The sequence below is a fragment of the Lytechinus variegatus genome, chromosome 9 (assembly GCF_018143015.1).
Source record: "Lytechinus variegatus isolate NC3 chromosome 9, Lvar_3.0, whole genome shotgun sequence".
NCBI lineage: Eukaryota > Metazoa > Echinodermata > Echinoidea > Temnopleuroida > Toxopneustidae > Lytechinus > Lytechinus variegatus.
The window spans coordinates 26,980,408-27,008,393 of NC_054748.1; the positions used below are offsets into that span (position 1 = coordinate 26,980,408).

The window sequence follows — 27,986 nt, forward strand, 5'->3', positions numbered from 1 at the left end:
CAGTAAACAAAAAGTCACAGATTTTTAACATTGGCTAATAAGCCACAGAATGAAATCCTTGCATGTGATTGGCTCAGAGCTGATATGTCAGTAAAAATCAACCAACAAGTAAAATCGCTGATAAGGAGTTTTGTGAAACCGTTACCGTGACATAATGCTTCGAGGTTGACCATGGGGCTGATTCCTGCGATTGATTGCATTGATTATTTTGTATGATCAGAACCCGTTACATTTGATTCGATCAACCACAACTTTGGAGGGCCAGCAACGTCAACATCGGAAATGCAAATTTGTTCAGAATATTTTAATGATATGTGATGTATATTCATACATTCATCATTCTCTGGAAGATTCAGTGTGTTTCTCTTCATTTACGAAGGAGATTGTGCAAATTTCCTGTAGAAAAAATTATGGTATGGATGGACTCTTTGTAAGACCGTGCCCTGGGCCCCATCTTACAAAGAGATACGATTTATCCAATCAACCTCAAGTATATGGAAATCCATCAATGTCATATTTCTTTCTTTAGGAAATTTGCAAAGAGAAGCTTACTGAATCATAAAAAAAACAGTGAATATATAGATATGCATATCTTGAAAATATTTTGAAAAATGTGTATTGAAAATGTGTATTTTAGATGTTGAACGTTGCTGGCTTTCCAAAGTTGTGATTGATTGGATCAATTGTAACTCTGTTAGTCGAGGGCCCAGATCATTAAAAAAGAAACAGCCTTATGGTCAATCACTAAGTTTTATATTAGTGTCCAGGGCTACTTTATGAAAGTTTCATTCCTAGAAACCTTGTAATGAGGTATTCCTAAAACGCTATGAAGTAATGAATTAGAGAATGAATGAAATACAATACATAGAATCAAGTGTGCATAATTATACTATCCCTCATCTTTCTATAAAAGCAGAACAAACAATATGTTCAGTGTACCAAATTTACTTGTGTTCCATGCTTTTATTGCGATATAGTGAGTTGAATTACTTGTTGCTACACCTGGCAAGACTGGCAAGGGGTAAGCTTTCATGTCCATACAAACCTTGTATATCAAGTATGCATACAATTTGATTATAGTGTATTAATAGGCCTATAGACAGACAATGAAGGTTGTATTGACCAGCCAAATTACTGTACATGTATCATGAAATCAATAAAAAATAATAATGTATCATTAACAAATATTTAACTTCTGGAACTTTCCAAAACACCCCAAAACGTTTCTATTCATTTCTCAATTTCCTTCATAATTCATGACTAGTGCCTTGAACCCAATAGAGTCGATTTGGTGCTATTGATGCACAAAAATGAATTCAATTTCAATTTTTGTTTTGCATTGGATATCAAACCTTCACACTTCACTGCATGTGTAAAGAATTTTTACTTGGGTCATTGAGAGGAGATATAGTTTCCCAAGCGCTGTGCGTACTTTGTTCAACACATTTCATTGACTCGCAATGAGTATCCATTAGCTCTTGATGGTGCTATCTTGTTTTTTCAATGATTCCATCTCTCCATTGGTATATTTGTACATACTATGGACGTCATACCCCTTAGCTCCAGATGCACCTCAATATCAATAGGATGCCCATAGGGAGGATGTTTTTGTTTGATGCATTTCACCAGGACATCACTGATTTATCTTCTTATAGCCTGTCTTCACACATCAAGACATTTTCACATAGGATTATTTTTTGGATACCATACCTCAAGATTTCACAAGCACATCGGCATCTATCTCACACTACTCGATCAGTTCTTTTGGACTAGCATGTGGAGATTGGGTGAGTTACTTCAAATTGTTCCTCTAGTCTCATTCTTTACCCTTGTTTGATATTCAGTAATTTGATAACCAAACGTAAGCCAGTTATCAAAGTGCTCAAAACAAACAGAAAAATCTCCTGTATCTGTCTTCATTGGAAAGCTACAGATTTTCTTTTAGTGGTGGCAGATTGAGATTACTTGTACTGGTTAATTGAGGTGATTACAATTCAAAATCACATGTATCTGTCTCCATTGGAAGGCTACAGAATTTCTTTTGCAGTGGTTGGTTGAGGAGATTACTTGCGGGTTGGAACTGATGAGGACGGGTCGATCCTCTTCTTCTTCCTCTTCCTCTGTCAAATGCAGGCTGTTAAAAAACAAAACAATGATGGTAACTCACAAACTTTTGATAGTTTTATGTTAATCTATTTTCTGCAATATCAACACTCATTGTCATAAAGAGGCCTTCTCTCCGTATAGGTTTACACCACAGCAAGCAATATCAGTAAGAATAGCAGTAAATTTCAAAAATGTGATGCAGTGTTTTGACACTTGCCTTGTGATCAAAAGGTCATGTGTTTGAATCTCACCAAGCCATTTGGGTTATTTAGGAAGGTCTCAATCTATACCTTGTCACTCTCTGTCCAGGTATTAGCTGGGTATACCTCAGAAGATGCAAGCCTCAATGTACATTTAGCAATTAAGAGCATCTTAATAAGCCAGTTCGTAGTTCCTTTCTGCGCATGATCAAAAGATTCTATGCATGATCAGAGGAAGGTCATTTGTACTAAAGTGACATGGTGGTTTAAAATCTAAGGAGATGAGCGCTAACTTTGATTTCTTGATTATTCATACATGTATATTCTTTTGAATTGTGGTTTTCATTTACATCCACAAAACACAACAATGCGTCCACGAATGACTGGTATTTCACATTTTGCCATGTACATTGTGCAACATGCTATGATATGCATTCAAATTAGGAATGCAACAAATACCTTCATAAAGTGTTCATTGGTGTGCTATTCTAGTAACCTGGGGGGTGTTTCACAAAGATTTAAGTATGACTTAGGTCGCACTTAAATTCCGACGCTTACATGATATGCAACACGCGATCTTATTGATAGATACGCAGTAGTGCGCGTCCCCATGACACGATCTGACCAATGCAGTCATTCCTTTTATATCGTATTCAACTCAGTATTTAAGTGCGACTCTAAGTCATACTTAAATCTTTGTGAAACACCCCCCAGGTCTATTCAATTTCTTCATCCTGCTATGTAAGGCAACATTACGTAATATCTTGCTTTGAAATCTGCCTATCATAATGAAAGAAATGAAAGGTCATTTGACCAAAATTGTTCATGAAGTAACTACGAACTGGTCTATTGATCAGTGCAGGTATACTTCCTAACAAGTAGAGATTATTAAAGGCAATCCAGAATCCAAAGGCTAGGGAATTAATTAGTCTGTAAGTAAAGCGCTTACAGACATCGTTCCAGAATGAGAGGCGCTATGTAAAAGCAGAATATCTATACGCATCCATGAGAATCCCCCGGACCAATGGTATTCCTTCCTACCTGAAAAGACCCAGCGGCTGTTTGTTTCGGTTTCCTTGGCTGTCTCGTCGATGTCTTGGTCATTAATCCAACCAAACTTGATGTCAGGTTGCAGTGATTCAGTAACGGGTTGTACTTATCCAGGACTTCCAGCTGAAAAAAAGGAGAAAATTTTAGGATGGAATATTGAAAACCATTTATAGGCAAAACCAGAGCTGCCAACCTGAACAAGTACATTTCAGTATTTTAAAAGCTGAAAATCAGTATTTTGGTGAGGAAATCAGTATTTCCAAAGATATGCCATAGGACAAAACATAAAACTGAACTTTAGAAATCAGTATTTTGTATGAAACCATCAGTATTCTTTTTCCATTTTTCAGTACTTTGTATCCTCTGGAAAAAGCACTATATAAATCCAATTATTATTATTACTTAATACTGAAAATCAGTGCTACTTGGCAGCTATGCAAAACTAAGTCTGATACAAACAACTCGCTCATGAATAAGAATGGGTATAGTTTAGCATAGTCACAATATTATGGTAATTTGTATGAGACTAACAGGAACAGGTGCCAGTCACACTTCAAGATTATGCACCCATTTAATACCTTGGTCACATTTGCTCTAAAGCGGCCCGTACGGCGGGTCGAAAACAGCAGTTTTATACCAGCTACATATACGTGGTATGAATAAAACGGAGCAAATGTGACAGAGGTACAATGCATGGCTTCTCTGAAAGGCATTAATCTGTATCCTATGTCACAAAAAAATGTTTGTGCAAGTTAGTTTTTGACATAATTGGAAAAAAGCATTTGTAACTTTTTTATTATATACATTTAGGCTTATATAAGCAGGGTGAAAGAGCCACTTACTTGATCTAGGTATTGTGCGACTAGATGAAGACTATCAGAAACTGGTGTTTCTGATGGTAATTGATAGTCCCCCGGTAGCATAAGTTCGTTGACTGCTACAGGTCTGATTAGAAGCGACGTTGACGGCGAAGGCAAGATGATGAAATGACCCCTAGGTTTAGGGACAGTCGAGCTGCTTGGGTACGTGGGGAATTCATTGGGCTCTAGCCGTGTAACGAGACACATCTCCTGGAAGAGGAAGACAAGGAAGAAGAAGAATATCGTAATGTGAATCATGAACTTAAAAGGATGGTCCAAGCTGAAAATATATCTTAAAACATAGAGTAGAATTCACTGAGCAAAAGGCCGAAAATTTCATAAAAATCGGATAACAAGTAATAAAGTTATTGAATTTTAAAGTTTAGCAATATTTTGTGAAAACAGTCATCATGAATATTCATTAGGTGGGCTGATGATGTCACATCTCCACTTTGTTTTCTTATGTTATTACATAAAATCATATTTTTTTCATTATTTCATACTTGTGCGAATAATATGTCTCCCTTATAATGAAACAAGTTGCAGCAATAAATATTTAATGCACTAAATCAGTTGTCAATCCAATTTTTCTAGTTCTTGGAGATTTTTTTTTAATAAACCTAATTTCATATAATAAAATACAAAAGAACAAGTGGAGATGTGACATCATCAGCCCACCTAATGAATATTCATGATGACTGTTTTCACAAAATATTGCTAAATTTCAAAATTCAATAGCTTTATTATTTCAGTGAATTCTACTCTAATTATGAAGCTATAAATACTTTCTGCCCGGATCATCCCTTTAAAATCATCTTATCAACATGTCATGTACCATTCTCCTAATTTATTCTTCTTAACACTACCATTCAGTCACGTTCAATTATGGAACGTTTTGGCCCAGTGGATTAGTCTTCTGACTTTGAAACGGAGGGTCGTGGGTTTGAATCCCAGCCATCTGTCATGCCGTAATTTCCTTCGGCGAGAAATCCACCCACAATGTGCTGCACTCTACCCATGTGAGGTAAATGGTTACCTGGAAGGAATTTATTCCTTGAAATGCTTCCGTGCTGTAAAAGGCTGCGGGGCTAAAGCCAGGGTAATAATACCCAAGTCCTTTTAAGCGCGTAGGGACGTTATGTCATAATGTGATATGCACAATAAAAAACTGAAAAAAATCCATTTATTCAAAATCACTTGATTCTCTTATATCCAACTGCACTCAGATTCAATGACAGCGTTATTCATCCTTTTTCATTGTGTATGTACACTATATACTGGCAAGCCAGATTCTAAATGAAAAGTTGGTGTAATAATACATTTATAGAGAAATGTCATTCCAAGGTGATAGGTGATATCTATTAAAAAGTGAAATATTTTTTTATTAAATTCCAATTCAAAGGACAAGTCTACCCCAACAAAAACTTGATTTGAATAAGAGAAAAAATTAACACGCACAACACTGAAAGTTTCATCAAAATTGGATGTAAAATAAGAAAGTTATCACATCACTTACACACTATTTCTTTTGTATTTTATTATATGAAATATTTTATTTTCTCGTCATTGTCATGTGAATTGAAGTTTCACTCCTCCCTGAACACGTGGAATTTCATTATTTTATCATTTTGTGCTTCAGGCAAGGAGGCACTAATCGTCAAATTCATAAAAATTGAAATATAGTATAATTCAAACAATAAAAAAACAAAAGATATAGTGAGTGACATCATCAACTCACTCATTTGGATGTAACGGGATCATAAATGTAACTATTTTGTTAAAAATACGTGAAAATTTGAAATGTCATAACTTTCTTAGTTTACATCGATTATAATGAAATTTTCAACATTGTGCTTGTCTGATCTTTCTCTATTGATTCAAATCAACATTTTCTGAGGTGGACTTGACCTTTAGCTTTGATGTTCCTCTTTGTTGGTGCATGCATGATTTAAAAAATGAAATTTAGAAAACATGTTTCGAGGTGGAATATCTTGTTGCTTGAACAAACCTTCTTAAAACCATTCTTGCCAACTTACCCTGTGATGTAGATGATGGCAAAGTGCATGGAAGTTCTGTTGATTTGAATCTAGTTCTTCCCAGTCTAGTTTCCAGCATGCTGTCGGCCTTGCAATCATCGGCTGACCAAACATCTTTATATAGAGAACATAAATAGAAATGAAAATGAAACCCATGACAAAAAACAAACAATAAAACAGTTGAAACCAACTAATACCTTGGTCACATTTGCTACGGCCGCCGTAGATTCTAAAATTTCTACGGCAAGTAGTAATTCTACGGTCGCCTCAGAATTTCCACGGCCACTTACTCTAGCGGTCACATATGTTACGGTCGCCGCACGGCGTATTTTTTAATTTATGGAGAAAAAAATCTGCGCCTGACGTAAGTCCTTGAAATCATGACGTACGGTCGCCGTAGGGCGACCCTGCGTTGGCCGTAGGTTTTTGACAAATTCTACGGCAGACGCGAGGTGGCCGCAAGGCGCCCTCACGGCGGCCGCAGGGGGACTATACAGTGAGTATACCATGAATTGCTTTTCACACTCATGATATTTTACATTAAACATTTCATTTCAGAAAGTTTTTACAGTTTCGCACCACGCCCATACACGCATTCTGGGCGGGAGGGAGGGAGTGGGTTTTCGGGGTCCGGCCCCTGAGTAGGCAAAAAGGGGGCGCCAAAAAGAGGGAGGGAAAGAAAGGGAAAGAAAAGGGAGATAAAAAGGGAGGGAGAAAGAAGAGAAACAGAAAAGGGAGAAAAGAAAGAGATAAGGAAACAAGAAGGGAAAAGGAGAAAGGGGGAGTAATAAAAGTGCGGGAGCACCAAATTAATATTCGACCTAGGAAGGGGGGTCGCCAAATTAATGTTTGACACTGAATATTATACGATCAGTAATGTTCGACCTAGGAATAGGGGGGACAAATTCGACCTTTGGGGTGATTCGCACGTCGCGCTCGCATCGAATAATTAGTTTGATGGACATCCTGTTAATGAATACCTAAATTGCGTAGAATGTCCAATTTTGGAACGGAATATAAAAAAAGTTCAGCTCGCTCTTGGCGCTCGCGTCGAATAATTTTTAAGTGCCCATCCTGTTCATGATTACCAATAATGCTTAGAATTTACAAACTTTGGGTCATTTTGGAATATAAACAATTTTCAGCTCGCCCTGACAGACAGATAAATACCCATCCTGCTCATGCTTACAAAATTTATCAGAATATTCTATTTTCAGGTTTATACACAAGCTAAAATCGCGTTCGCATTATTTATTTGGAGTTAAACATGTTAACTTGTTTGTAGGAATAAAGTTAAGATGTAAATAAACGCATTAGTCTTAAGTAAGAACTACACCCTATATAGGAAACAACAAAAATCAGCATTTAACTCCACATGATGATAATGATGTTAATAATAACAATAATAATAAGGTCATATTTTACCCAAGTTAGCCCCTGGTGAAAAGGCAATATCTGTGATTCCTGGTCACATTAATTTTGTTCTTAAAAAAAGTGGTATTACATCATATTCATGGATGGTTTGCTTTTAAAAAGTGGTCTGCAGTTGCCCTTTTTCATGTGATTATAAAATAAGATAATTCAACATGCATTTAAGGCACCTGTTTGCCTGACGAGGAGGGGTCGCCATTTTTTGTTCGAAAAGTACACATACATATGGGCCAAAATTATAGGTCGGGCCCCCGAGGTGCAAAATTCTAAATACGCGCCTGGTGGCTCCCGAGCAGATAACACAAAAGGAGAAGGGGAAAGGAGGGAAGAAAAACAAGAGGGCAGCCGCACGGCCACCGCACGCTCGACGTACGGCCGCCGTAGACCGTTCTACGCCATGCCTACGGCTAGTCTAATTTCTACGGCGAGCGTAGAAAAGAAAAAATGTTATAACTCCGCGTTAAAATTCTACGGCCACCCCTACGGCCTGTAAAAAGTAGGAATCCGCCGTACGTCGACCCTGCGGCCACCGTAGATTTTCTGCGGCCGCCGCAGAAATCTCTCGAATTCAGGTATCTACGGCCGCCGTAGAGCAAATGTGACCATGGTATAAACATCCACTAGATTGCAATAGGTGATCAATTAGTTTCAATTTGGACCAATGGATTTCAGTGTGTAAATCTTAGATTTTGCTTGGCATCCCATTCCAACATGTATACCAGGCATTGTGTCAGCTGGTACAATTGTTCCTATTGCATTTCAATAGAAATGTTTAGTTCAACTGTTCTCATTGTGATCAAATGTCAATTTGTTCAATCTGGGCAACTGGTTTCAATAGAGGGTGGGGGGGGGGGTGTCAATTTGCACTTATGCTGGTTGCAATGGGAAACAATTTATTTGGACCAGTGGGCTGAACACTTGGAATCAATTTGGACTACTGGTTTCAATGGGGGGGGGGTGTCAATTTGCACCAATAATGGTTGCAATGGGAAACAATTTATTTGGACCAGTGGGCTGAACACTTGGAATCAATTTGGACTACTGGTTTCAATGGGGGGGGGGGGGTGTCAATTTGCACCAATAATGGTTGCAATGGGAAACAATTTATTTGGACCAATGGGTTGAACAGTTGGAAGCAAGTTGGACCAATTGGTTTCAACAGTAGGTCCAAGGTTTCAATCAGGACCAATAGGGATTATGCATAAGCCAATTGGGCAAAGTTTACTTCATTTGCATATTTGCTCTTTAAAAGAAAAAAATCTATTACAATAAATTTCAAATACAAATAGATCTATTTTGCTAAGTCTTATCTAATAATAATATATAGCATTTGTGAGGCGCCGATTTATGACGCACTATATATTACCCCGGCTGTAGCTTCAGCTGCTAAAAGCGTTTGGTGCATTCAAGGAATTAATCCTGCCGGGTACCCATTCACCTCAGCTGGGTTGAGTGCAGCACAATGTGGATAAATTTCTTGCTGAAGGAAAACACGCCGTGGCTGGGATTCGAACCCACGTCCCTCTCATTGAAAGACAAGATTCGTAACCACTAGACCACAACGCCCCCACAATCTAATACCATACAATGAGGTTGGCATTGCAACTGCCTCCATATCTATCAAGTCATGAAAAAAGGGAGAAAAGAAACGAGAAAGAAAAAGTGAGATTGTTGTTATTTTTACCAGTGAGTCGCATATTCCCTGGAGTTTAACCATCTGCATAACCCGTAGTCTGCTGACTGGGGTGGTTTGTGTTACTGTAGATCCTTGCATGGATGATACAGATGTTTTGGGTTGTGGACCACTCATCATCACCTGCTGTTGGAAAAAAATTATTAAAAAAAGTATAATGGGTGATAAGTGTCATTCCATGGGGTAAGGGCAATTTTTATGATAGATCAGAACGAAAAATAACTGTGGAGCGTTGAGGCCCAGTGGATTAGTCTTCCGACTTTGAAACAGAGGGTCGTGGGTTTGAATCCCAGCCGTGGCGTAATTTCCTTCAGCAAGAAATTTATCCACACTGTGCTGCACTCAACCCAGGTGAGGTGAATGGGTATCAGGTAGGAAAAAAATTCTTTGAATGCTTTGAGCGCCTAGGCAGCCCAGCTAAAGCCGGGGAAATAATAATAGCAGGGCCCGCTGTGAAAACAGTTTTCAGAACTGAAGTGGCTTCCCTGGGTAAATATACATGTACCTATATTATTATAACTGTCTCCTTTGAAGGGACTTGCTTGGCATATATCTGCCAATAATCACTTCAAGAAAAAAAAAGTTTCTCACTAAGGTTTAATAATCAAACATGATGTATTTCAATTTTAGACAAAAGGGGCTATTGTCAATGATTTGATGCAAAAAAAAAATAATTTGAACTACAGAATGTGAAAGTGATTTCAATTTTTTTTTACATGGATGTCTGTGATAGGACACCTCCTCAAATTTCAAACTTACTAATATTGCAAGTAAATTCTTTTTTTTTTAAATTTTATCGGTGACTTTTCCACCAGTGCTTGCACAGCAGAATCAAATCAAGGGTTTCATTGGCGTTTCCAATGACTGCAAATGATGCATGCACATGAGTTCATTAGGCGATCTATCCTCACGCGTGTTGAGGCTCCGTTCAATCTATTGCACGAAGACGTTAGGCTGAGTGCAATGGGGTGAACACAGCCTCAACGAGAGTGGATAGGTTACATAATGGACGAATGAAGGCATGCATCATTTGGTTTATACAACAAATTTTCTAGATTTTGTTATATGACAATAGATAAGAAAAGAATTAACAAAAGCAGATGGAATAAAGAAACATTTTGCCTTTGTCTGACAATTAATTTTCTCTGAAAATATTTTTGTTTTCCCGGTTTATGAAAGCAGTTATTTGTGTTCTTTTGTGACGCACTTTGATTCATGAATTTCAGTACGCACAGTCGATCAGTTGATGCGCTTATTTCGACGCGCGCAAACACACACATACAAAATGTACGTATACACACATGGTTAGTGGTACACACTGAAGGAGAAAGCTCAACTGTGCAATGGAAAAATAAACAAGTGGAATGCCTCTGGCCGTCTCACCTGCATCACGCGGTTCAATATAGCAGCAGTGCTGACTTTGCATACTACTCTAACTCGCACAAGATGTTCAGTGATACATGGTTACTCTTATGTCCTCTTTTTATGAACTAGACCAATAAACTTACAGAGATATGATGGTTATTCAACAAAAAACCCCAACATGGCCAAAGTTCATTGATCTTACATGACCTTTGACCTTGATCATGTGACCTGAAACTGGAACAGGATGTTCAGTGATACTTGATTACTCTTATGTACAAGTTTCATGAATCAGATCCATAAACTTTCAAAGTTATGATGGTAATTCAACAGATACACCCAATTCGGCTAAAGTTCATTGACCTTTGACCTTGGACATGTAACCTGAAACACGCACAGGATGTTCAGTGATACTTGGTTACTCTAATGTCCAAGTTTAACGAACTAGACCAATAAACTTTCAAAGTTATGATGGTAATTCAACAGATACCCCCGATTCGGCCAAAGTTCATTGACCCTAAATGACCTTTGACCTTAATCATGAGACCTGAAACTTGCACAAAATGTTCAGTGATGCTTGATTACTATTATGTCCAAGTTTCATGAATCAGATCCATAAACTTTCAAAGTTATGATGGGAATTCAACAGATATCCCCAATTCGTCCAAAGTTCATTGACCCTAAATGACCTTTGACCTTGGTCATGTGACGTGAAACTCATGCAGGATGTTCATTGATACTTGATTAACCTTATGTCCAAGTTTCATGAACTAGGTCCATATATTTTCTAAGTTATGATGACATTTCAAAAACTTAACCTCAGGTTAAGATTTCGATGTTGATTCCTCCAACATGGTCTAAGTTCATTGACCCTAAATGACCTTTGACCTTGGTCATGTGACATGAAACTCTAATAGGATGTTCAGTAATACTTGATTAACCTTATGGCCAAGTTTTATTAACTAGGTCCATATACTTTCTAAGTTATGATGTCATTTCAAAAACTTAACCTCAGGTTAAGATTTGATGTTGACGCCGCCGCCGCCGCCGTCGGAAAAGCGGCGCCTATAGTCTCACTTTGCTTCGCAGGTGAGACAAAAATGCACGGTCGCCATGCAATGGAAAATAAAATTTGCATGCAGCACAAAATGAATCAAATACTGAATGGCTTTCAACCAATCAAATTACAAGAATCTTTGTAGGAGTTGTATAATACAATTTCAGGTGTTACAATTCATGTGATTTGAATTTAGACTGGTATACTTACAAACTGTGCGTTGAAGGGTAGCAATGCAGGGTCGATGAATCTCTCTTGTAAGTCACACTTGAGCACCAGCTTGTCTGAGGACATTACTTATACACAAATGATAAGAAACACAACTGGAATAAGCATGATCAGAGCTTGTCTGAGGACATAACTAAATACACAAGGTCAGGAATGCAATAAAAACAAGGATGAGCACTAGCTTCTCTGAGGACATCATTGAATATACTCAATCTCAGTAACACAAGGGAAACTTAGCATGAGCACTAGCTTGTCTGAGGATATATAAATACACAAGGTCAGGAAAGGAAGGACAGCATATTAAGCACTTAAAGCACTAGCTAGTCTGAGGACCTTACGAATTATATACATACAAAAGATCAGCAACACAAGTAAATGATTGTATTATGAAAACTATCTAGCCTGAGGACATTACTAAATATAAACAAGATCAGCAACAAAAGGGGATAAACATGTGTTCACAAGTTTGCCTGAGGATGATAACAAATATACACAAGCTTGGTAACTATATGGGAAATAATGCACAAGCCGTAGTGTCTGAGGACATCATCAAATGATTATATATTAAAAATTAGGTAAATGTAACTTAAAGGACTGCATCTACCTAGTTTGAGGAGACTGCCACATTTATGCACCCAAAAAACATAAATAACATTCAGTTTATTGCAAAAAGAAAAATAACACTTTGAAAAGAAAAAGAATGAGAAAAAATACAACAGTCACATTATTGGAAGATGGTAATATACTGTAGCTAGTTTGAGATTACCACAAATGCACACAAAATCCAAAATAATGTGTTTTTTAATACATATTCAAAAATTACAATGCCGTAGTATTCTGAGATAGAAAATAGTTGGATAGAGTAAGAAACAAAAGGTATCATTATTAGAAGATAGTAATATATCATGATAACAATCAGAGACTGAAACAAGGCATCATGAATTCAGGAGAATTGAGAAAATATGTACAACAATAATATCATAACACAGGTGAAAATCACATATAACATCAAGGGGGATTGGGAGGGGTAGGTTTTAGTTATTGAATATGCACCAGATTTAAGAACAATGTCCTTATATGAAATGGGTTTATTCTTTTCCTATCACAACATAATATTTTCATATCTACCTCTGATTTGGATCTAAAATCACATGAGCTGAAAAGTCTTAACTTTATTTTAGTGATCGTCACAAGCAGAAACGGGATAATAATTTGCTCAAACTTCCACTTTGCTTTCTTGAACTTTTGTTTGAACTCATTTTTAGGTGTAAGATATGATGTTGTGATAGGGGAGGGGGTGTCATTTAAAATTTCCAAACACGTAGGGAAACTTGTCTATACCGTATGTATAATGGTTAGCATGGTTTGCATACAAATGGTTGGTCAGCCAAAGACATGTACATGTATCCATGTTAAACATGAGTAGAATGAAAGGCTTAAATTGGTTACCATTTTAACCAAACAAAAATCCACAAACTTTTTTATTTTGGGTAATATCAAATTCTACTATTTAGCCAAGAAAATGTTTGCCCTTTTTATATGATCATCTAACTGAAGACCCAGACCGGACCCAAAAATGAAATTGACAAATTATATACCAATCGTAAGCTTATAAGCTACTAAATACAGCAATGTATGCTTTATTCATTTTTATCGCTTCCCAGGTGAGTATTTGGCTTAAGAATATTCCAATTATCGGGCTTCGAACCCGGCTTAGAAAATAGGCTTTATTGTGCTTTTCACCTTCCTCGAGACCGTGACGTCACGTTGTGTAAGAAGCGTCGTGATTCCATAGGTTTGTACACAGTAGAACTGGGTGTTTTTTTGCTTTCAAGATAACGCATTTCATTCTCTTTACTTCTATCACAGAGGGATACACATATATTTTTTCCCACAAGCTTGAATTTATGAAATCTACAGTTTTGATCTAGTTTTTGCCATATTTTATTTCCTGCTTATTTGGCGCAGATTTCAATTCTAATTGCATTTAGATTATGTATAACAACTTTTCCTGACATTGCAATTTAGGCCCAATAAGAGCCAAACAAAGAAATCACAAAAAAGGTAGTGAATAGTTGTAGGTTTACATCAATTTGAACAGTGAATAATTTTGAGTGCTATTTTCATCTGGAAACGAAAAAAAAAATGGATTCATAACATGGAAATGGAAGAAATTACCCAATGCTTATTTATACAAACCTATAGAATCACAACCCTCCAGACACAACGTGACGTCATCATTTCCAGGCGACGTGGGGTTGCTCAATCGAAACGTAAATTGGAGAAGTTTCTTTAATTTTTATTTAATATTTTTAAGAAATGGAAGGAGATATATGTAATATTTTCGGTACATTTGTATTCTATGAACCATTACCTTTATTTTGATATATGATTGTTTTTACACCGGTCAGGGTCTTTAAAGCGGTATTACTTTTGTAACCGTATGTAAAAACGTACCTTTTGCCTCCAATTTCAGGTTTTGTGGCTTACCCCTATCCAGTATTGTATGCCTACCTCCGTTTGGAAACAAGAGATGCAACTGTTCTCTGTCAGTTCCACAGTCATGAAACCAGCCGGTGAAAAATGACTGGAAACTTAGCTCTCCTGAGAAAGAGACAGAAAGGGCGGAAAAAACAAAGCCAAATGAAACCAGCCGGTGAAAAATGACTGGAAACTTAGCTCTCCTGAGAAAGAGATAGAAAGGGCGGAAAAAACAAAGCCAAATGAAACCAGCCGGTGAAAAATGACTGGAAACTTAGCTCTCCTGAGAAAGAGATAGAAAGGGCGGAAAAAACAAAGCCAAATGAAACCAGCCGGTGAAAAATGACTGGAAACTTAGCTCTCCTGAGAAAGATATAGAAAGGGCGGACAAAACAAAGCCAAATGAAACCAGCCGGTGAAAAATGACTGGAAACTTAGCTCTCCTGAGAAAGATATAGAAAGGACAGACAAAACAAAGCCAAACAAACTTTATCATTCAATTAAATTCACTGGCCCGTATTCTGAAGTCGGGTTTAACTTAGACCACGGTCTAACTCTGTGCTAGAATTATGGGGAGCCAAAAATAAAAAAAAAATCTGTGTATATTTTATATTTCTCATGCTTACTATTTTGTTTCTTTTTGCTTTCATAAGGAGGGAAAATGCTTCAAAATACTTATAGTATAAATAGATATCATTCCCAGACAATTATGACCAATTTGAGTGTCATATGAGGTAATAAATTGGATGTGTCCTGTTAGGGATTTGTGCCCCAAATGGCTCTCCATAGCTCTCCAGAACTTTAAACCATGGTTCCATTTAAACCCGATTTCAGAATACGGGCCAATGAGATATCCTCATGTTTATACAGAGACGAATGGAAACTTTAGTAAAAGTTAAATTGGAAGAGATAAGCCTCCTTGTGGCAGGCGCCTGATGATAAATATGTAGTGCTTCATAACAGTGTAAAATAGTCTGACCGGAAACACCAGCCCAATTTCATTCCATAGACTAACATTCGTTAACATTAATCTCCCCAGTGGCTGCACAAATTTAATATTAGATACAATGTTCAGAATTTTAAAAAAATAAATAATAAGCTGCTTTTAGGATTACCCTAATAATTTTCACACAATTTACACTAATCGTTATTCATGTACAATGGAGGACCGTGGCCTGGAGGAGATAATGATTAGAGGGGCACTGTATTGCTTGTGAACAATGCTGTGCCCCTCCAATGCTTTGTCTTCACCGGGTCACGGTCCACCAATGTTCATGTATGATAGAATAAAATGAATTACTTAGAATTGAACTGAATGTTAACCTTAGTCTTTACACAAACCTGGCTCGATAGTTGTTACATCCAGTATGCCGGTGAGGTTGTCAGAGGATGCACTAGAGCTGATTGGACTGTCATGACTAGAACTTGCCAGACTCACAACAAGAATCTTCTACAAAATCAAAGAAATCATGCTCCAATGAGAAAACCACAATTTTCAGAGTATGAATTGGTAAATAAAAAAATAAATAAACATATCAGTTTGTTTGATATTTTAGCACAAAATATATTTGCATACAAACCTTACACTTCTGGAGAACATTGATAGGACTCAACAGATGTTTTATCTGACATAGTCTGTTTTTTTTCCGGCAGTTACCATAGTAACAGCAACATACCACAGCTTTTCGGCCAATAAACACCAAGGAAAGTTGTCAGATCAGACCGCTTGTCAAAGTCCTAACAAATATTGACATATTTCCTTTTTTTTTGGGGGGGGGGCGGGGGTGGGGGTATAATCAGTATTATAAATATGGTTCATTATGTTAAACAGAATAAAGTATAAAAAGAAGTCTCCATGTGACCTCTGTTTGTAAAACTTACAGGTAACTGTACAGTTGACCTGTCATAACAAAATATGCAATACAGATAACAAAAAGTATGAGGTAAAGTCATTTTTTGGGGGGGAGGGGGGGGGGGTAATAGAGGAACAACACAGATAAATCTTTTTGGGGCTACTTTTTGGGCTCTGAAGGCAAAATTTGTTAAATTGTATTACAAATTACATTGCACTGTATGGGAAGTTCAAGGGTTCTTTTTATACGCCCCTCCTACGAGTCGTATTATGGTATATCACACTCGATGTCCGCCCGTCCACTAAATTTTCCTTGTAAACGCGATAACTTCAGATTAACCTAACCTAGGCTCATATAATTTAAAGTGCATGATACTAGCATCGATTTCAAGAAGCCTACTGATTTTGAGGTCAAAAGGTCAAGATCACAGTGACATGTTTTCATCCTACCCTTCTGCCATCCTTGTAAACGCGATAACATCAGTTAAAGTTAACCTTGGCTCATATAATTTGGTGTGTATGATACTAGCATAGACCTTGGAAGCCTATTGATTTTGAGGTCCAAAGGTCAAGTCGCCACCTTCCCCTATTCTTGCGCAAACAATAACTCAATTTTCCGCGTTACAGGTGGGTGTATCATGAGCTTGCCCCAGCGACACTCTCGTTGGCATTTCAAGGGGAATCCACCTTTGCCCCCTGTATTTTCACCTCGGAGACATGGGCGGAAATATCAGGGGGACACATCCCCCTTACCCAAAATAGTATGGAGGACACAATATCAAATGTCCCCCTTCTATTTTTGGTCTGTCATGATGGAGAAAAAGAAGACATTCACAATCGAAATAATACGTGTATTTTGGACTAAATGACTACTTTTTTTTTTTTTACTTTTTTTTTTGGTTAAAATGGGCTTAAAATTTTGGTGATAACCTTTTTTTTCTCCAGCCCCCGGTCCCCCCTACCTTTGGGGGCAGATTTCCGCCCATGCTCAGAGAGATAAAGAGAATATGGAAGGGAACGAAGGGGGGGGGGGGTGAACATACCCTAAGACTTTCCAGGTCCATTTCAGTGAGTATTTGATCGAGCTGTTTAGAGACTTCTCCTCCTTGCTTGCAGGTTATGATGATGACTTCCAATTGACAACTAAAACTTGTTGTCTAAAGAAGAATAGAAGCATTAAAAAGGTTATTGACAATGTAAATTCCACTAAGTTTATTTTAAAAAAGTTTAGATAAAATATTTCAAAAATATATTTATATGATGACTAAATGTGCATATCTTATAGCTATCTTGGAATAATAACAAATACAACTTTCTTTACTTCTAAAGGATGGGGCAAGGACACATTTAACATCAGAAATACTCATTACAAAGCATTGTGCGTTCCATTATGTAAGTGCATGTCAGACCCAAAATTGCTCATAAACGTGAGTCATGTACAAATTCACATTGTGTATTTAGCCAAAATTCATAAATGTATCATTATTTCTACTTATACTGATTTAACTTAATTAAATTTTGCCTTGTTTATGATCAGAATTAAGTCTGGAACGATTTCCTTTGAAAAAACAATAAAAAACAAAAAGTAAAAAAACAATACATAAGAAATTAAAAAACAATAAAATCCATAAGAAATTGGTCTTGGTACCAAAATTTTTTAATTCACGATTGTAAGGAATGCTGTAAAGAATATTTTCACTAAAAAATAGCATTCAAGGATATTTAATTAGTGAATCAGAGCAAAAAGTATGATTTCATGAATAAATTAGCATAATTAATTCATATAACATAAAAATATTTGAATTCAGTGAAATTTACCAATGCAACTGTGTAGATTATGTCATTCTCTACCATCATGCACATTTTTGTTGTGATCGCGCAATCCGCGGCCGAGATCTCAATGGGGGGGGGGGGGCATAATAGCCCCCCGGGAATGACAAAAATCAAAACACCCCGGGAGATTTAGGGTTAAAGGTCAAGTCCACCCCAGAAAAATGTTGATTTGAATAAAAAGAGAAAATCAAATAAGCAAAATACTGGAAAATTTCATTAAAATTTGATGTAAAATAAGAAAGTTAAGACATTTTAAATTTCTGCTTATTTTTCACAAAACAGTCATATGCAAAAGTCAAATGAGACAGTCGATGATGTCCTCACTCACTATTTCTTTTGTTTCTTATTGTTTGAATTATGCAATAATTAATTTCTTATCAATTTGACAAAAAAGACCAACTTGACTGAATCATATAATATTAAACAATGCTACTTTCACATGTTCAGGGAGGAATTGTTGTTTCACTTGACAATGAGGAGAAAAAATAGAATATTCCCGATTTCATATAGTAAAATACAAAAGAAATAGTGAGTGGAAGGTGTCATCAGTTTCCTCATTTGCATACCCACCAGGATGTGCATATTTAACTGCGTTGGGAAATTGAGCAAAATTTTAAAATGTCATAACTTTCTTATTTTACATCCGATTTTGATGAAATTTTCAGTGTTATGCTTGTTGGATTTTTCTCTTTTTATTCACAACAACTTTTTGTTGGAGTGGACTTGTCCTTTAATACCTGTCTCAAAGTCTGTGACTGACGTTTGAATTGCGTAACAGTATCCTGTAAGGCTTGTGGGAGGTTGCTCTCCTGTGAGATGGCGAAGGTTTTCAACTCATGAAGGGCATTCTGGAGTCTTGAGAAGTTTCCTTTGACATGCTGCAGTGGAAATAGGTTCTGTGGAGAGAGAATGATAGAGGGAGAGAGAGAGAGACAACAGGAGGGTAGGGAGGAGACAGACAAGAGAACAAAAGTCGAAAGAGAATGGTTTTCATACATCCTTACAACCATGGCCATATTAAGCAGTTAGCTCGGGGTAGGAGGAGGGGGTGTCCTCCAGAAATTTGGAAAACCTACTCAATTTTACTGCAAATCTTCACAGAGATGCATGACAACCAAATCCTTCTTTCCCCTTGAAAAAAAACCACCTTTGTGATTAACTCAGCTGCTTTAGTCCCTCATTTTTTTTGGCCTACCATTCAATTTAGGGGGGGGGGGAATCCCAAGTACTGCCTTGCTTCCTCTATTCATCTGCTCTTTGAATACCATACCACAAATAACATGCAGAAAGAATTACAGAGAGATGCAATCTACTTTCCTATTTCTCATTAATAGATCAAGTGGCATTTGTAAAAATATACCAAAATTCACACTCCAGCAAACAACACATTCAGTACAAGAGCCTATGGACATGCACATGTTAAAAGGGCAATCCCCCCCCCCCATTGATTCTTGACAAATAAAATTCAAATTCAAGTATTTGTAGCACATACCTCCGAGTGAGCACCAAGAGCGAACAGTCCAAAGAATGGAATCCTAGCGGGTCCAGACATATTACAGGCCAGGGCTAGGGTATGTTCCAGGGCTTGGTGGAGGTCATAGCAGATCTCAGCAGAGAAAGGATGGGAGAAATCAACCAACAGTATCCGGGCTATTGATACAAATAGATGGTGGTGACAATTTTTTTTTTACAATACTACTAATAATCATTATACAAGTTTATCATTAAGATGACAACCATTTCTTCATCATCATAAATTACTATTGTTGTTTTGATCATAATTAATTACCAATATCATTTATATCAATTGAAATTCTAATCATCATTATTACTATTAGCCTTATAATTGTTCTTGTTGTTACTATCATTATTTTCTAGTATTATCAACATCATCATTATGAGTATATTATCATTATACAATTATTTCGCTAATAATAAACATAATAATAATAAACATTTATTTGTATAGTGCAGCTTTTATATGGATATACAGTGCGTATCAAAAAAAACGGGACAGATTTGAAAAGTCTATAAAATTTTTGTTTCAAATAATGATGTCTATATTTTGGTGTTAATAGATGCTCTAAGGTCTTATCTTTGAAATGCAATTTAAAAAAATAAATTTTATTCATGCTTGAGCAAACACGGGACATTTTTGTTGGGGGTTCAAAAAGAGGCTTGCGCCAGAATTGCAGAATATGTGTAATACAATGATCAGACTTCTTGCTAATCAGGAGACTTCCTCTTGACCTTTTCATTATCTGTGCCACAATTTTCGAATTATGCTCTCAAATTTCATTTACAAAGTTATTTATTTAATTTAATTATTTCGTTTTTTCATTTAATCTTCTCTTACCTTTTAATTTTCCTTCATAAGTAACTGAGAAAAGAAGATTTTTTTTGTCAACCCAAGCAAGAAGATTTGAATGATTAATTGGGAAAACTTGTGATTATTAAAATCGTTTTATTATGTGAAACAAATAATGTTATGTACCTTTAAAAGACATGAATCTATTTTTCAATGGGTCATTAATTCCTTGACCAAGTTTAATTGCTTGACAGGAAACACAGGAAGGGATTCATGTCTTTCAATGACAATGGTGTATTGAGTCAATTTTGAAGGAGCTAGATATGGCAGATCGGGTAAAATGTATTAAAAAGTTGTGAGCGAGCGAAGTGAGCACGCAAATATTCCCACTTTTTAATTACAATATCAAATTTTGTGATAGATTTTGACATAATATTCAAAAAATAATATCATATTTTACTTTCTATCTGTCCTTTTATTTCCTGTCCACTTTTTTTTGGTCATGATTTTTTTAATTGGGGGGGGGGAGCAACCCGAGCGCACACCCATCTGTGTGGCTTTGTTCAAAAGGCACCATAATCTTTGTAGCACATAATGAAAGGATTTGAATTAAAAAATCCATGCTCTCCCATAATTCGGTTGAAAAAAAAAAATTTTTAGGTTGAAGAAGGAATATTCAAAGCTAACAGAAAGCATATTAAAAAGAAATAACAGAATAATTCAAGCAAATAAATAGATCTGAAAATGAATTTTGACCGCATGATTTGAAAATTATGGCAAAGATAATGAAAAGGTTAAGAGGAAGTCTGCTAATAAGCAAGAAGTCCGATCATCTATTGCTCATATTCTGCAATTCTGGCGCAAGCCTCTTTTTGAACCCCCAACAAAAACGTCCCGTGTTCGCTCAAGCATGAACGAAACTATTTTTTTTAATAGCATTTGAAAGACCAGACCTTAGAGCACCTATTAACACCAAAATATAGAAATAATAATTTGAAACTAAAATTTTATAGACTTTTCAAATCTGTCCCGTTTTTTTTATACGCACTGTATTCAGCTGTGCTTCTTCAGATCTCTTTTTACTTATATCTACACAGCATATTTTCTCAACTAAAGACATAGGTTTTTAATTTTGATTTGAAGAGAGCCAAGGATGGAGAGCTTCTTAATTGGCAGGCTATTCCATAGTGTTTGTGGGCAGCAAGTGCGAATGCACAATCACCAAGTGTGAATTTTGTTTTGTGAAATGGGATCTGAAACAATAATTTATCTTTGATGTAATTCTCTGATGTACAGGGAACCAGTGGAGTTTTCTCAGAAGAGGTGTAGTAGATCTGAAATTTGGGACACGGTAGATAGTCTTGCACATAAATTTTAGACTCTTTTTAACTTAGAAATAAGACTATCAGGCATTCCAAACAAACCATACATTATAAACATACTTCGTTATTAACCTACAGACATTCATGAAAAAGACCGTTGATGAGAATGGGTATGGAAACGTTTTACTGACTCATGATCTAACAGTTCTGCACAGAGTGTAAACACCCAGTGCTCAGTCTGTCAAGACCCCCATGTAAAGCAAAGGACTGCAGAATAGGGATTATTACTCCTGCAGCCAAGACCATCACCCCATTACAAAAAACCATGTAGATCTCCCACCTCAATCTGGGCTAGCATACATTAAAGGAGAATGAAACCATTGGAACAAGATAACTTGTGTGAAAACAGAAAAATCAAAGAATAAAAACAAAGAAAGTTTGAGAAAAATCGGACAAATAATGAGAAAGTTATGAGCATTTGAATATTGCGATCACTAATGCTATGGAGATAGCAAATTGGCAATGCAACAAAGATGTGTGATGTCACTTGTGAACAACTCTCCCATTATTTCACTTAAATTGCCTCTTTTATCACATCTATCCATAGATCATAATGTTCTTTCTACATGAGGGCAAGAATACATCATGGATAAAGAGTTTGTATCATCATAAGAAAAAGCAAAAAGAGACATTTTGAGGGTGTTTTATAGTCCACCAAAGGGAAAGTTGTTCATCAGTGACATCACACATCCTTGTCGCATTGCCAATGGGAGGATCTCCATAGCATTAGTGATTGCAATATTCAAATGCTCATAACTTTCTCATTATTTGTCTGATTTTTTTCAAACTTTCTTTATTCTTATTCTTTGATTTTTCTGTTTCTACACAAGCCTATTTGTTCCAAAGGTTTCATTCCCCTTTAAATCACAAGTAAGAAGTAATTTTGTTCCACTTAATAAGTTTTTAATTTTTTCAATCGATCTACGTCATACATGTAGTATGTGCTAGATCTAAATATCTATGATGTCACATCGATCAGATCAACCAAAACTTTTTAGTTATTCCACATATAATTAGATTTAGATTTATTATTTCTGTTCAACAATTTTTTTCAAAATATAATCAAAGTAACAATACATATTCAATATAATTGATAATACAGACAAATTATAAATATGATATGTCTAGATCTAATCAAGACTAATGCAGGTCTGACCTAATTGTAACGTTAGACTATCTTCAGTGTCATACATTAATTTATCTCTTAATTGGGATTTGGGAGAAAAGTGAACTTGAAAAGGAAAACCACCATTCATTGACTTCATTGGCATTTGCTATATCATGCTAAAGCCTACATCATACATGTAACTTAGGCTAGATCATTTAATGGGACCCCTCTTCGCATGAGAAAAATTTTGGGCACTTTAAAAAGGTATCGCATTACCGAACGTGTGTTTTCTATGGAAAAAGTTGAGAAAACAACAAAATTACTGATGAGCTATTTTTACCATATTTTATTTTTTTTTAAATATCAATAGGCCGAATTTGAAAATGTGTTTTTGACCATTTTTATCATCTTTCTATTCAAGTTCCCTTTGGAAGAATGTTGCAAAGTTTTGAGCGTATGAAATTATTTTCTGATGCTACGATGCGCGCGTTCGGTAATACAAGGCCGGTTGGTAATACAAACACTCACTAGCCTAGTGAGTGTTTGTATTACCAACCCCCCTTACTTTGTTATTAATTAGGCCTAGGCTACCATTTCAGTGATTCCACATCTAAGTAAGATGACACGTCCAGTGGCAGTTCAGGTTTAATGTCGTTAAACCTTAATGTGGACTAAAGAGTAACTTGGTCTGGCCCGAACAGTGCTGCACGGTAGTCTGAAATGAGTAGTTACTTTGTTAGGTCTAACTTGTTTTAGGCCCACGTTACTACCGCTGGACGGTTGGCCAGCGCAGGCGCTCTTCTTCCAGCACAGCCGAGGCCCGAGCTAGCGCTGAGAACCCGAGCAATGCGGTCCGCATCTCTCACAGTCACAGTCACTCACCTAACTTTAGATCTATCTTCTTTTTTTATCAATCCAAATCTCACGTTAAAATGAACAAAATATGAATGAAAATGATCTTATGTCTATGAGAGCAGATTTTTACCTGGTTGCCTGGCGAATGCAGCTCTTGATAAGTTACTTTGTTTCTCCATGATCAACAAAAATCTCCCCCAAATATTTTCCCTCAAATTAATGATTATGAATCCTGAGACCGCGCGGCCGGTGCGGCGTCGGCCATAAAGGCCCTAGGCTAGGCGCCTAGGTTGGGATCGCGAGACCGACAGTACAGGCCACAATGCCGTTTTCATTGGAGATCGAGAGGGCCGGGTGAGGCCTAGCCTACTTACTACTACGACTACTACTATACTACTACTACTACTACTACTGCCACCACCACCATCACCACCACCCCCACCACCACCACCACTACTACTACTACTACTACTACTACTACTACTACTACTACTACTACTACTACTACTACTACTACTACTACTACTACTACTACTACTACTACTACTACTACTACTACTACTACTACTACTACTACTACTACTACTACTACTACTAACACTACTACTACTATACTACTATGACTACTACTACTACTACTACTACTACTACTACTACTACTACTACTACTACCACTACTACTACTATACTACTATTACTACTACTACTACTACTACTACTACTACTACTACTACTACTACTACTACTACTACTACTACTACTACTATTACTACTACTACTAACACTACTATACTACTATACTACTACTACTACTACTACTACTACTAACACTACTACTACTACTACTACTACTACTACTACTACTACTACTACTACTACTACTACTACTACTACTACTACTACTACTACTACTACTACTACTACTACTACTACTACTACTACCACCACCACTACTACTACTGCCACCACCACCACCACCACCACCACTACTACTACTACCCGCAGTACTACTGCTGCTACCACCACTACTAACATTAATACAGAAGTATACTGGTAATATACTATACTAGTATTAGATGTATATACTTCTAATACTTATTGTTCGACCTGCTCCCGGGGGGGGGGGCACTCGACCAAAAAAGTGGTGGGGGTGTGCCGCGGGCGAGACAAAAAACGGGGGCCTTGGAGCGGGCTTATTGTAAAAAGGAGGGTCCTCGGAACGCGCTTCGGAACGACAAATGTTTGTGAAAACGGGGGTCCTTGGAACGGATCGCCAGCGTGTGAGCGCGTATGCATCCCTACGGAACGGTCATGCATGCATGATGCAGCTAGCGCGGCCTCCGCCGGGGAGCTCCGCGGCCGCTTTTCACCAAAATTGCAGCTCATTCAACGCGATCGGAGCGGCGTAACGAAAAATATGCGAAGCTTTGGAGCGGATTTCTCTCTTCTTTTTTCTCGATAAGAAGAAAATGCTATGCCTTGGAGCGGCTTTCTTTGTTCTTTTTCTCAACAAGGCAAAAATGCTATGCCTTGGAACGGAAATTTGAGTGTAAAAATGGGGGTCCCCTCCGCGGCAAATACCCACTATGCATTATATACTGAGTGCCCCCCCCCCGGGGACCTGCTCTAGCTCAAGTTCTACTGTCTAGGCCTACCGACATCCAGACTGTTTACATTTACTAATGGGGAGCTGAAAGAATTTTGTCGAAAGTTGGTGGACCAGGCCGGGTAGCATCGGAATCTCTTGACTCTGGACAACGATATATTTGCAATTGGTGCAATCATTTTCGACAAAAGTCCCGGGGGGGGGCACTCAGTATATAATGCATAGTGGGTATGTGCCGCGGAGGGGACCCCCATTTTTACACTCAAATTTCCGTTCCAAGGCATAGCATTTTTGCCTTGTTGAGAAAAAGAACAAAGAAAGCCGCTCCAAGGCATAGCATTTTCTTCTTATCGAGAAAAAAGAAGAGAGAAATCCGCTCCAAAGCTTCGCATATTTTTCGTTTCGCCGCTCCGATCGCGTTGAATAAACCTGCAATTTTGGTGAAATGCGGCCGCAGAGCTCCCCGGCGGAGGCCGCGCTAGCTGCATCATGCACGCATGACCGTTCCGTAGGGATGCATACGCGCTCACACGCTGGCGATCCGTTCCAAGGACCCCCGTTTTCACAAACATTTGTCGTTCCGAAGCCCGTTCCGAGGACCCTCCTTTTTACAATAAGCCCCGCCGCTCCAAGGCCCCCGTTTTTTTTCTCGCCGGCGGCACACCCCCACCACTTTTTTGGTCGAGTGCCCCCCCCCCCGGGACGCGCGTTTCCGTTTTACACCCTGGCGAAGGCATTTTCCGGAAAAGTAGCCAAAAAGCGACTAGTGAAGAGTCTACACACGTCGCTGGTTGCATGCAGCGTGCGACACAGGCGAGTCCACCACCGCATGCAATTTGCACAGTTACTGATCAGAGCACAGAGTTCCTCGGCACTTCATGTACAGAGAGCTAGAGAGCGGCAGTCAGGAGTGAAATCCGAACATGCTTTTGCAGTCGCGTTGTTTATGATAGTTTTTTTTTTTTTAATAAATTATTGACTAAATGAATAGAATGACAGACGAAATAAAAATAAACAGATACTTATAATGGAAAGACAAATTGAAGTTTGATGGATTTAGCTGCCGAAAGATAGATATAGAAGACTGATAAATAGATAAAGACAAGATAGACAGATAGAAATAGAGAGAGAGAGAGGTGGATAGATAGATAGAAAGAGAGAGAGGGGAGAGAGATGTTGTAGATAGAAATATGGACGGACAAAGAGAAAGAGAGAAAAGAGACAGATAGATGCTAGAGAAGGAGAGAGATAGAGAAATTGAGAGACAGATAGATAGATGTTAGATAGATAGAAAGATAAAGAATGAGAGAGACAGAGAAGATAGACAAATTAACAGATAGATAGATACATAGATAGATAGATAGATATATAGATAGAGAGAAATAGAGAAAGACAGACAGATGGATAGATAGATAGAGATATTAAATAGATAATTAAAGAATGCGAGAGACAGAGAAGATTATTAACAGATAGATACTCTAGTTAAAAAATAGATAAATAGATAGAGAGAAATAGAGAAAGACAGACAGATGGATAGATAGATAGATAGAGAATTTGAGAGATAGATAGATGTCAGATAGATCAAGAATGAGAGAGAAGAGCGACAAATTAACAGATAGATACTGTAGTTACATAGGTAGGTAGAGAGAGAGAAATAGAGAAAGACAGACAGATGGATGGATGGATAGATAGAGATAGAGAATTTGAGATAGATAGATGTTAGATAAAGAATGAGAGAGACAGAGAAGATTATTAGATAGATAGATAGAGACAGAATTTGAGAGATAGATATATAGACAGATAGAGAGAAAGACAGACATCAGCAAATCGGCAAGGCAAATGATCAAGGCAAACATTCGTATTGAACCTGGAAAGTATAAGCTCATGCAGCCGCATTTGGAAGTACGGTATGTCATGTATGTTCTGCGGATAACTTCGGTGCATAGAGATGTATATATGTCAATAATATACATCTCTATGCTTCGGTGCGAATATACATCTCTATGCTTCGGTGCGGACTTTGGATCGCGCGCCCAGCTGATAATGTAAACAAACGTAGACGTAGACTCTTCACTAGTCGCTTTTTGGCTACTTTTCCGGGAAATGCCTTCGCCAGGGTGTAAAACGGAAACGCGCCCCCGGGACAAAAGTCTCTCAGCTCTCCATGCTTTGTAAAGAGTGTCTCCGGAGCAAATGCGAAAACTCCCTATTGACCGTCTGAGTGTAAGCTAGCTTGATAATTAACTTCTCGCTTACAAAAACTGTTATAGCGCCATCTCAAAAATTGCTATACAGTAGTGCGTATCAAAAAAAGTTTACATTTTGAAAAAGCCGCGGGAATTCAATATTATACAACATGTGGGTTATTTTTTCACATATACCCTTGGATTTAGGTCTCATCTAATAAAAGACAGAATGTTACACTTGAGTGAGCACTGTCCATTTTAGTAAAGCTCGCAGAAATCTGTTTGCGCAGAAATGCTCGTTTTCACACTGTGTCAAGGTAAAAGGGCGAACTCAAACTTACCCTGCGAACAT

The 27,986-nt window shown here is 37.5% G+C and overlaps 1 protein-coding gene across 1 annotated transcript; it reads right to left on the reverse strand.

The window, feature by feature from the left end:
• Positions 1 to 1,358: 1,358 nt before the first annotated feature.
• Positions 1,359 to 27,986, reverse strand: LOC121421911 (meiosis 1 arrest protein-like). Its single transcript, XM_041616712.1, has 13 exons — positions 27,976 to 27,986; positions 23,973 to 24,052; positions 19,682 to 19,839; positions 18,927 to 19,085; positions 17,400 to 17,513; positions 15,846 to 15,954; positions 14,538 to 14,627; positions 12,006 to 12,091; positions 9,368 to 9,502; positions 6,253 to 6,366; positions 4,199 to 4,426; positions 3,348 to 3,479; positions 1,359 to 2,134 (listed from the first exon to the last, which is right to left on the reverse strand). Exons 1-13 carry the CDS (start codon positions 27,984 to 27,986, stop codon positions 1,988 to 1,990), a joined length of 1,563 nt encoding a protein of 520 aa, XP_041472646.1. The 3' UTR covers positions 1,359 to 1,987.